General features: G+C 39.7%; 1 protein-coding gene across 3 annotated transcripts in view; it reads left to right on the top strand.

The window, feature by feature from the left end:
* The window catches only part of LOC140739598 (nuclear factor NF-kappa-B p105 subunit-like), a 53,754-nt gene that overhangs the window by 24,895 nt on the left and 16,688 nt on the right, over window positions 1-12,171 (top strand). The window contains exons 6-9 of one of the 3 annotated variants that reach the window (XM_073067995.1): window positions 1,172-1,326; window positions 8,174-8,332; window positions 10,844-10,948; window positions 11,456-11,547. In XM_073067995.1, coding sequence (XP_072924096.1) covers window positions 1,172-1,326; window positions 8,174-8,332; window positions 10,844-10,948; window positions 11,456-11,547 — 511 coding nt within the window. The remainder of the gene's footprint in view (window positions 1-1,171; window positions 1,327-8,173; window positions 8,333-10,843; window positions 10,949-11,455; window positions 11,548-12,171) is intronic. The other 2 variants (XM_073067996.1, XM_073067997.1) reach the window with 2 other exon arrangements.

Genomic DNA, 12,171 nt, shown 5'->3' with positions numbered 1-12,171 from the left:
TTAAAAATGCCAGAACAGTTTGTAGTGTTGTAATGTAATCCATGGAAACACAATACACTATTCATTCTCCCACTGGACCTATTGTCAGGGGCTGACAGAGTTAAATCTATTCTTGTTTAATGACCTTTATGTTCATCAGGGCTAAATGTCCATGCTTGCTGATGAATTTAACAGTTTTTCTCTATCACTATCAAAACATTTATTATCAAAGTACGTATATGTCATAAATGAATCCAAAAGACTCTCAGTGTTGTCTATGTCACCATATACATAACATGGATTTAGGAAGCTCATTGTTGACCAGTAGACTTGCCTTCGAGAGGATCCCTTAGCTGTTTCTTTTTAAGCTCAGCTTCTGCTGGTGCTAGTTGTTGAAGCTCTATTGTATATGTTGTTGTCACCATATACAACCCTGAGATTTCTGATAGATATACTCAATAAAACCATGATAGAATAATAACCATAATAGATTCAATGAAGGACTACATCAACTTGGGGATTCAACTGGGTTGCAAAAGACAACAAACTGTGAAAATACAAAAATAGATAAATAAATTAATTAATACATATTGAGAACATGAGATGAACAGTTCTTGAAAGTGAATCCATGGGTTGTGGAAACATTTTAATGATGGAGCAATAGAAGTTGGGTGAAGTTATCCCCTTTGGTTCAAGGCACTGATGGTTGAGGGGCACAATACTAATAACAGCAGAATAGAACTTCTCCTGCCATGGCTCAGTGATGAAATGCAACTTCATTTTTGTGGTAGTCAGCAACTCCAACTCCAATATATCAGTGAGGGCTGTTCTTCTGCATTCTTATTATGGCCACCCTTATGTAGCTTTGCAGTTTTATCAACTTGCTGTTAATTATACATAGATCTTGTTGAGAAATATATTCACAAGGAATTGGGTTATGACTACCTAGATTCATCAAATAGATCTTGTAATGAATGAGAAAACTTTAATCCAGATATTCTGAACAAAATTGGACTAAACATGTTGGAAATCAAATGGAAGTGTGTACTGTTTGCACTACTCTAATAAATAATTGCACATGAAGAATAGAGCTATTATAAACATCCTTTTAAATTTTAGATGTACTAAAATTTTCAGTACTGAGTTTTAAACACTTCTACGAAGATAGTTGACAAATCTATTATCTGATTAGCTTTCCCAATCTTGGAGTTCTTCATGTTCCAAAGAAGGACGTGGCAGCAATTATAGAAGAACAACTGATTAAGTCATGGATGTCAGACATCAATAATGGAAATATGTCACCTTCTGAAGAAGATGGAGTGGAATGGCAAGAGAAACATCTGCAAAGTGAGTTAATACTGTAATGTTACATTCTTCATCTGGTATTCAAATGTAAAATTGAATCTGATGCTCTTTCTGCAGTTTAATCATTTACAGGATTGTGGGTGTCACTATCATAACAACATTATTGCCCTTCCTAACTTTTCTTGAGAAGTTGCTGCTGAACCATTTCCTTGAACTGCTGAGGAATAAATGGTGAAGAACCTCCATCAATCTGTGGAGTAGGGAGTTGTGGAACTGTTATTTGCCAGAATTAGGTTGCTATAGAGAAGAATTGAGCTTCTCATTTCAGCCCAGTTCTAGTACACTTCAGAATTTTATTATGTCATCTACTCTTACTTCTTCTTTAGCTGCCCCTCTGTATTGATTATTGTATACTTCTTCTAAAGTTTGACTTGAGGTTTCTGTGATGATGGAGGGAGCTGATATAGGAACCACAGTCCCTTATACAGAGATTGTTAATGGGTTGAGAGGGTCCATATTTCAGAAGGGAATTTGTTATGTTCACACTTTATGCTGGACTTCTGAATACTCCTGCATATTGCTTTGAGGTTCACAGTGCCAATTAGAATTTTTCTTTTCTAGAGCTCACTTGGAATACTGTGTACAGTTTTGGGCTCCTTATTTAAAAAAGAATGTGCTGACATTGGAGAGGGTTCAGAGAAGATTCACTAGAATGATTCCAGGAATGAAAGGGTTAACATATAAGGACCGTTTGACTGTTCTTGGACTGTACTCCTTGGAGTTTAGAAGAATGAAGGGGGAACCTCATAGAAACATTTCGAATGTTGAAAGACATGGACAGAGTGGATGTGGCAAAGTTGTTTCCCATGGTGGGGGAATCTAGTACGAGAAGACATGACTTGAGGATTGCAGGGTGCCCATTCAGAACAGAGATGCAAAAAAATTTTTTAGCCAGAGGGTGGTGAATCTATGGAATTTGTTGCCACGGGCAGCAGAGGAGGCCAAGTCATTGGGTGTATTTAAGGCAGAGATTGATAGGTATCTGAGTAGTCAGGGCATCAAAGGTAATTGTGAGAAGGCGGGATAATGGGACTAAAGGGGAGATTGGATCAGCTCATGATGAAATGGCGGAGCAGACTCAATGGGGTGAATGGCCGACTTCTGCTCCTTTGTCTTATGGTCTTACAGTCTTTTCCATTTTACATAATGATAGACCATGGATTTCCAGGTTCTGGTGCAGATGTTTGCATTTTCAAGTTCCATAAGACCATAACACATAGGAGTAGAATTAGGCCATCTGGCCCATCGAGTCTGCTCTGCCATTCAGTCATGGCTGATCCTGTTTTTTCACTCCTCCTCAACCCTAGATCCCGGCCTTCTCTCCGTAACCTTTGATGCCATGTCCAATCAAGAACTGATCAATTGCTTCCTTAAATACACCCAATGACCTGGCATCCACAGCTACGTGTGTCTATAAATTCCACAAATTCACCATTCAAGGAAGCTTTGAGCACACTCTACCTGTGACTGAATTCCGATTGTCCACCCTTCCTAAAGGAGCTGGCAGTGTCATTAGGGCTCAGTGCTGAGGATGGCAGTTGGAGAGAAAGCATTTACTTGGTACATTTGTCCTTCCAGTGGATTTGAGGTATTGTTTGAGACAGCATTATGCTGGACTGAATTGATATGGTAGCAATGTTTCTATTTACTGGATAAATACAGTAACATCCTGCCAATCCGTGTATTTTATGTGGTGAGATTTACAGCAAAAGGCCACTTTCATGAAGACAATGTCAGAGTGGAATACCTTCCCTGTGCCTTCAGATATCTGTGCACAGGAGCACAGGGTTCTTCTGCTGCCTGGTAGACCATGACTTCTGTGCTTGATTTGAGATCTTGTGGTTAAACATCCTTTTCCTCAGTCAACCAGAGGCTGTGCTGATACACTAAGGGCCATCCCTGGTGAATTTCATCATCAATTTCTGCCACTAGCTTTTACTTAATAGTAAATAGTGAAACAAAACCCCTAAAAATATTACTTCCTGGATAGAATTCTCATTCTGTGGAGTCATGTTGGACAGCCTGAACATGATTTAAGTGCTGTAAGTAACAATAATTTTCACCACAAATTTTTAATTGTCTGACATGGAAAAGTCATACAAATCCTTCATGCTTTAAAATTATAGAACATTGAACATTACAGCATGGGAACAGACCTTTCAGATTACTTATTCTTTGCCAATCATGATGTCAAATTAAGCTAATTCTATCTGTTGGCCCATGATTCATATCCTTCCATTCTATGCATGGCATATGCTGGCCTAAATGCCTCTTAAACACTACTATTCTGTTTCCACTACCATCCCTGGCTGTGAGTTCCAGGCACCTACCATTCTCTGGCCTATTGACACTAGAAAATATTTCTTATACTGCCACTTTTAAATTAGTTTTCTTCCTACCACTGTTGTAAAAATCAATGAGGAAACTCAAGTCAAAACATTCCTGAACTTTACAATGTAGTACAAGCGTAATTAACATGTTGGCATGTGAGCCATAATTTTATGTTATATTGTCCTATGGGGGCGTGCCTTATTCAGATTGTCAAAAGTCGCTTCTGGTGTGATTGGTTAGCTTAGAAACTGCAGCTGCTTTTCCCGTTGGATAGCTGACTAGTGTCCAGTTTCAAATATCCTGGGTGAATAAAATAGCGCATGAAGGGGCTTGTTCTCTCTTCCTTTGTTTAAGGCAAAGATGCACATAATGATTGAAAAGGTATGCTCTGTGCGTACTTTTAACTAAGTATGTTTGTTGAATGTATGTGGTAAGTTGTTGATTATTCAGCTTTGTAGTGTCTGTAACTTGGGGAACATGAATGTTAGCTCGAATTTTTACTGTTTGTAAATAGATGGCATCCGTTAGTCTCACGAGACAATAGACAATAGGTGCAGGAGTAGGCCATTCGGCCCTTCGAGCCAGCACCGCCATTCAATGTGATCATGGCTGATCATCCACAATCAGTACCCTGTTCCTACCTTCTCCCCATATCCCTTGACTCCGCTATCTTTAAGAGCCCTATCTAACTCTTTCCTGAAAGCATCCAGAGAATTGGCCTCCACTGCCTTCTGAGGCAGAGAATTTCATAGATTTACAACTCTCTGGGTGAAAAAGTTTTTCCTGAACTCTGTTCTAAATGGTCTACCCCTTATTCTTAAACTGTGGCCTCTGGTTCTGGACTCCCCCAACATCGGGAACGTGTTTCCTGCCTCTAGCGTGTCCAATCCCTTAATAATCTTACATTTTTTAATCAGATCCCCTTTCATCCTTCTCAATTCCAGTGTATACAAGCCCAGTCGCTCCAACCTTTCAACATATGACAGTCCCGCCATCCCAGGAATTAACCTCATGAACCTACGCTGCACTCCCTCAATAGCAAGAATGTCCTTCCTCAGATTTGGAGACCAAAACTGAATACAACACTCCAGGTGTGGTCTCACCAGGGCCCTGTGCAACTGCAGAAGGACCTCTTTGCTCCGATACTCAACTCCCCTAGTTATGAAGGCCAACATGCCATTAGCTTTCTTCACTGCCTGCTGTACCTGCATGCTTACTTTCAGTGACTGATGTACAAGAACACCTAGATCTCGTTGTACTTCCCCTTTTCCTAACTTGACACCATTCAGATAGTAATCTGCCTTTCTGTTCTTGCCACCAAAGTAGATAACTTCACATTTATCCACATTAAACTGCATCTGCCATGCATCTGCCCACTCACCCAACCTGTCCAAGTCACCCTGCATTCTCCTAACATCCTCCTCATATTTCATACTGCCACCCAGCTTTGTGTCATCTGCAAATTTGCTGATGGTACTTTTAATCCATTCATCTAAATCATTAATGTATATTGTAAATAGCTGCAGTCCCAGCACCGAACCTTGCGGTACCCCACTAGTCACTGCCTGCCATTCTGAAAAGGACCAATTAATCCCTACTCTTTGTTTCCTGTCTGCCAACCAATTTTCTATCTATGTTAGTACCCTACGCCCAATACCACGGATCTGCGCCTAGAAAGTCTCGCTTCAGTCTGTGTTGGTAGAGCAGAGTCTGTTGTGGCTGTAGAGGCCCACACGGGAGTGACAGTGTCGGCTGCAGTGACTGTACCTGAAGGCGCTGTCCTCTGGTGTTGTCTTGGTGCTGTTTTTTCAGCGAGTGCGCTTTTCTTCAGCAGCAAGCCTCAGCTTCTCTTTTCCTCTTTTTAGACCTCTGCGTAGTTCCATCCTCCAGCGAGAGTGATCACTTGCAATGTCCTCCCACCTCTCAACGTTCATGTTCAGTGACTTAAATATACCTATTCGAAGTCAGTGCATTTCCTGTCTCACTTCCTGGACCCATGAACCTGTTTCAGCAATACATATATTCACATTAAAGCTAATGGCATTCTCCACTTACATTTTGTGCAAATTTTCAGCATTTTCAGGCTGAGGTGGATATGAAAAACTGAAACATACCACGTATCATATGTCACTCTGACATTTCCTTCATGAAAAAGGCCTTTTGTTGTATATCTCACCAGATAAAATACATGGATCGGTAGAATATTACTGTATTTATCCAGTAAATAGAAATGAAAATGCCATTTATATCAGCCTAATTACTTCTTTAACAATATCATAAAATTGATTAATATCAATTAACTAAAATGAACAAATTGGATGATTGCCTTTTTACTGTTCCTACTGGAGATAGCTGAAAAGTATTTTAATAAACATTTCTTGTTTCTTTTTCCTTTCTCAATCTTAATCCAATTGTACTTTTTCTTCTCTTTGATTTGACATTGAATTCATTCAACCTAATTTACACCACTTTCTTGAGCTAATATCTTCACAATGTTTACATTTTATTGGATTGGATGATAATAATGTTACTTTCTTTGTTTGTGTGTTGTAACTTTGGCAGTTCCCACTTGCAGCAACTGCAGCGTAACATGAGCTCAGTGTCAGGGGTCCTTTGATTCCTCTTCAGCAACTGAGTTGGTAATGGAAGACACAGTTTCACAAAATGTTAGATTTAGTAACTTTATTTAACTCTTAACCAAAAAAAAGTTAATTTTTTAAACTTCTATCTATAATTCTAATTCAACCTCTAACTACAGCTACAAATCTAGTCTCATTCAACTAGAAAAAACAAAACTCAAACTTCTTTATTTGATTCTTCACTAATAAATCAAGTTCAAGGTTGCAATTATCAGCAATAAACAATTAGCAGTGCTGTATGAATACTCTTAAACATTCAGTCTTCAGCCGCTGGGGAGCCCCAACAATTTGATGATATGAAGAGGCATCAAGGTTGCCAGACTCTGATTACGATCCACCCCATGGAGAAGCTTCAAAAATCCCTTGTAACAACCTTACTATTAAACTAGTAACACACACAAAATGCTGGAGGAACTCAGCAGACCAGGCAGCACCTACAGAAAAATGTACAGTTGGTGTTTCCGGCCAAAGCCCTTCGGCAGCCCTTTTTTCCCCCATAGATGCTGCCCGGCCTGCTGTGTTCCTCCAGCATCTTGTGTGTGTTGCTCAGATTTCCAGCATCTGCAGATTTTCTCCTACAAATAAATATCAATTCCATATAAGACAAGACACCTGATGAGCAATTTACTGAAAGCTACAACATGATTTCCTGTAAATCACCTCAGACAAGCTTACCTGCATAAACAAAGTCTAAATCTAAACTTGAGTAAGCCATCTTGACAAAATATTCAGCCACTATATAGAAAAATGCAAATCACTAATTCTGTTTCATCTTACCACAGCCAGAACCGTATGTCAAGGGCACATCTAACAGAAGGTTTTTTTTTAAATTTCTTTTGAATTGAATTGACTTTATTTCTTACATCCTTCACATACATGAGGAGTAAAAATCTTTATGTTACATCTCCATCTAAATGTGCAATGTGCAATCATAGTAATTTATAATAATTTATAATAAATAGAACAGTCAATGTAAAATAGAGTACACTCAAATCAGCGTGAGTTCATCAGTCTGATGACCTGGTGGAAGAAGCTGTGTTGGAGCCTGTTGGTCCTGGGTTTTATGCTGCAGTACCGCTTCCCGGATGGTAGCAGCTGGAGTAGTTTGTAGTTGGGATGGTTTGGGTCCGTAATGATCCTACAGGCCCTTTTTACACACCTGTCCTTGCAATATCCTGAATCATGGGAAGTTCACAACTACAGAAGTGCTGGGCTGTGCGCACCACTCTCTGCAGAGTCCAGCGATTAAGGGAGGTACAGTTCCCATACCAGGCAGTGAGGCAGCCAGTCAGAATGCTCTCAATTTTGCCCCTGTAGATTTAGTGGCCCATACCAAACTTCCTCAACTGTCTAAGGTGAAAGAGGCGCTGTTGTGAGTTCCATGGTGATGTGGATGCCGAGGAACTTAAAGCTGTTTACCCTCTCAACCCCAGATCCATTGATGTTAATAAGGGTTAGCCCATCTCCATTCCTCCTGTAATCCACAACCAGCTCCTTTGTTTTTGCAACATTGAGGGAGAAGTTGTTTTCTTGACACCACTGTGTCAGAGAGATGACTCCTTCCCTGTAGGCCACCTTGTTATTGTTTGAGATAAGGCCAATCAATTTAGTGCTGTCGGCAAATTTAATTAGCAGATTGGAGCTGTGGGTGGCGATACAGTCATGGGTATACAGAGAGTAAAGGAGGGGACTCAGTACGCAGCCCTGAGGGGCTCCTGTATTGAGAATCAGAGGGTTGGAACCAAAGTCTATGTGGCCCAGCAGCAGCAAGTCAACATCTTGCATCTTATAGTAACAGCATTTGCTGAAATCTAACAAATTTAGGTCCTAATGCAATGTTAATCCTTTCTCAATGTTAGAAGAAGACAGAGAGAGAATTCATCAAGAAGCCCAGAAGCAAACCAAGTACATGGATCTCAGTGTTGTTCGCCTGATGTTCACACCATACCTGCCAGGAAGTGATGGCAAGTTCACACATAGACTTAGTTCAGTTATATCGGATCCCATTTACGATAGTAGTGAGTACATTTTCATATCATCATACTTGCATAAAATAAAGTAATGCTTTTGCACCTTACACTATTGCTCTAAAATAGAGTTGTTGAATAATGATTTTTATTTCTTAATTAGTCTGTTAATACCTGAGCAGAACAAGATATTAGCTTTCAGAATGTGTGCGTTTTCATATAAGACAAGCAGTTGCTTTATCTCTGGGAGTGTGCTGGAAAGACACTGCCCATTACCTGCAATAGTGTCATGTCTTAGTGGAGAATTACTCTAGTAGGTAAAATCAGAATCAGGTTTATTATCACCGGCATATGTTGTGAAATTTGTTAACTTAGCAGCCACAGTTCGATGCAATACATAATATAAAGGGGAAAAAAGTAAAAATAAATAGATAAATTGATTACAGTATATGTATTTTGAATAGATTAAAAATTATGCAGAAACAGAAATAATATATATTTAAAAAGTGAGGTAGTGTTCATGGGTTCAATGTCATTTAGGACTCTTATGGCAGAATGGAAGAAGCTGTTCCTGAATCACTGAGTGTGTGCCTTCAGGATTCTGTACCTCCTACCTGATGGTAACAGTGAGAAAAGGACATGCCCTGGGTGCTGGAGGTCCTTAATAATGGATGCTGCCTTTCTGAGACAGCTCCCTGAAGGTGTCCTGGGTACTTTGTAGGTTAGTACCCAAGATGGAGCTGATTAGATTTACGACCCTCTGCAGCTTCTTTTAGTCCTGTGCAGTAGCACCCCCCTCCCCCATACCAGGCAGTGATGCAGCCTGTCAGAATGCTCTTCACGGTACATCTATAGAAGTTTTTGAGTGTATTTGTTGACATGCCAAATCTCTTCAAACTCCTAATGAAGTATATTTGCTGTCTTGCCTTCCTTATAACTGCATTGATACGTTGGGACCAGGTTAGATCCTCAGAGATCTTGACACTCAGGAACTTTAAACTGCTCACTCTCTCCACTTCTGATCCCTCTATGAGGATTGGTATGTGTTCCTTCGTCTTACCCTTCCTGAAGTCCACAATCTGCTCTTTCGTCTTACTGACGTTGAGTGCAAGGCTGTTGCTGTGACATCTCACTCCTGTACGCCCTCTTGCCTCCATCCGAGATTCTAACAATGGTTGTATCATCAGCAAATTTATAAATGGTATTTGAACTACACCTAGCCACACAGTCATTGGTATAAAGAGAGTAGAGTAGTGGGCTAAGCACACACCCATGAGGTGCACCAGAGTTGATATCAGCGAGGAGGAGATATTATCTCCAATCCGCACAGATTATAGTCTTCCAGTTAGGAAGTCAAGGATCCAATTGCTGAGGGAGGTACAGAGGCCCAGTTTTGTAACTTTTCAATCAGGATTGTGGCAATAATGGTGTTAAATGCTGAGCTGTTGTCGATGAACAACATCCTGACATAGGTGTTTGAAATGTACAGATGATTTAAGGCTGTGTGAAGAGCCATTGACATAGTGACTGCCATTGACCTATTGTGGCAATAGGCAAATTGTGGTGTGTCCAGATCCTTGCTGAGTCTAGTCATGACCAACCTCTCAAAGCATTTCATCACTGTAGACGTGAGTGCTACTGGGCGATAGTCATTAAGGCAGCTCACTTTATTCTTCTTAACTGCATAACTGTTATCATTTTGAAGCAAGTGGGAACTTCTGCCCTTAGTAGTGAGAAGTTGAAAATGTCTTTGAATACTCCTGCCAGTTGGTTGGTACAAGTTTTCAGAATCTTGTCAGGTACTCCACTGGGGACTTCTGCCTTGCGAGGATTCACCCTCTTTAAAGACAGCCTGACATCAGCCTCCAAGTCTGAGATCACAGGGTTACCGGGTGCAGCAGGGATCTTCACAGCTGCAGTTATATTCTCCCTTTCAAAGCAGGCATAGAAGTCATTGAATTCATCTGGTAGTGAAGCATCGCTGCCATTCACGTTATTGGGTTTCGCTTTGTAGGAGGCAATGTCTTGCAAACCTAGCCAGAGTTGCCATGCATCTGATGTCACCTCCAACCTTGTTCAAAATAGTCGTGTGCACATGTGTAACAGGCGCTCCCTTCTCCAACTGGCCTCAGTAAACTGGAATAGCTGACTGAGACTGATAAATAGCCAAAGAAGTTCAGCAATTTTTAAGTTATTCGAACTGCTTTGGATAATTTTCTTTTGGTGGGATACTTTCCAGAGTTTAAGCAGGATCAGAACAAAACTGCTTCCAAATCTCACTAAGTCGTTCTGTGGGCTCGCAAGAATACAGTGGGCAAACTCCCAAAATCTCACATATCCATTAAGCTTCCTACCAATGCTGACCCAAATGATATTAGGCCAGACTTCACACAAAGCTAAAACAGACACAGGTTCCACCATTAATTCTAGCTTCATCTGAACTGGTAAAACTAAATTTTGAATGTAATTTAAATATTTTAGCATTAATTTCTTGACATTGAAAAGAATTTTGAGGGACAACTTTCACTGAATGAGTATTGAATGTTGTGTTTCCTTTCATAGAAGCACCCAATGCATCAAGTTTGAGAATAGTAAGAATGGCCAAAACTGCCGGGAGTGTAGTGGGTGGGGATGAAGTCTTTCTGCTGTGTGATAAAGTACAAAAAGGTAAACAATAACAAGGCATTTATTGACAATGTTTTATAAGTCATTAAGGAGGAGTAAAGTGAGCATGTGTTTATTGTACAGCAAAAATATCTGTTTATAAAGAGTGAAAACAGTTGATTTATAAGCGGAAAGTATCAGAAATCATAGCAACTTCTCCCAAAAAAGGATAATTGCTGCAGAAAAAATGTTATGTGAAGAATAATTACATACTGTATAAATTGTGTGCTCAAAATCAAGCTTAGTCATTTATAATAGCTTAGTTGTTAAGAGATTTGCCCAGATATCTCCATTCTGTTTGGTTATTCTATGGGGCCTTTGATTAACCTTATATGTTAGCTTTTCTTTTACCCATCTTCAAAGTGATTTGTGGTTCTAATAATTATTAGGTAGATCTCTAAAATGCTGTTGCTTAAAAGGCTACTTTTTTAGCATTTACACAATAGCAGAAATCCATATTTAAAAGAAAACTTTTTACCAAGTTCTGATTTACTGTATTCCCTTTCTTAGATGATATTCAGGTCCGGTTCTACCAGGAGGATGAAAGTGGTCACATCTGGGAGGCATTTGGAAAATTTAGTGCTGCCGATGTTCATAGACAGGTAGATACTGCAGAGCAATTTACAACAAAGTATTATGCTGACAATCTTATATTGAGAAAAATGTAGTTCAATTTCAGTTCTCATTGGAAATGAAAGTGAATACTTTCCACTATACGTGATGAAAATGTAGATTTTTATTTTTTTATACCAAGTTGTTAATCACTGGTGACGCTCAGTCAATTTGTTTATATGCATTAAAAGGAATCAACGGGTAGAAATATATATTCTCAGATGAAGGAGTCTCAGGTGTATCTGGTTAGGAAACTGACTGTGCAGTAAATGTTCTTACTGGAATTTAGTTCAGTATTAAGGGGGTAGAGCTCCTGCTTCACAACTCCAGTAACCTAACAATGACCCTGACCTCCAGAGCCACCATACGGGTTTTCTCTGGTTTCCATTCCGTGATGATTTCCAGGATATTCATGAGTTCAGAACAGGTATCAGTAATCCTATTGAATAGCAAGACGAAATGGAAGATGTTTTCTTGTTGCGTGGCAATGGTGTAATGTTATCATAATCTGCAGCATCATTTCAACTCTAAATTGTTTGAAATGTTGCTTCAAGCATAAACTGCTTCTCTGCCTGAGCTCACTTTCAGATGAATAAATTCTTTATCTAAATCCA

This window comes from Hemitrygon akajei, chromosome 15 (assembly GCF_048418815.1).
Source record: "Hemitrygon akajei chromosome 15, sHemAka1.3, whole genome shotgun sequence".
In the NCBI taxonomy this organism is placed as follows: domain Eukaryota; kingdom Metazoa; phylum Chordata; class Chondrichthyes; order Myliobatiformes; family Dasyatidae; genus Hemitrygon; species Hemitrygon akajei.
Note: the sequence above shows the minus strand (reverse complement) of the source record. Positions and strands in the feature narration are given on the sequence as shown.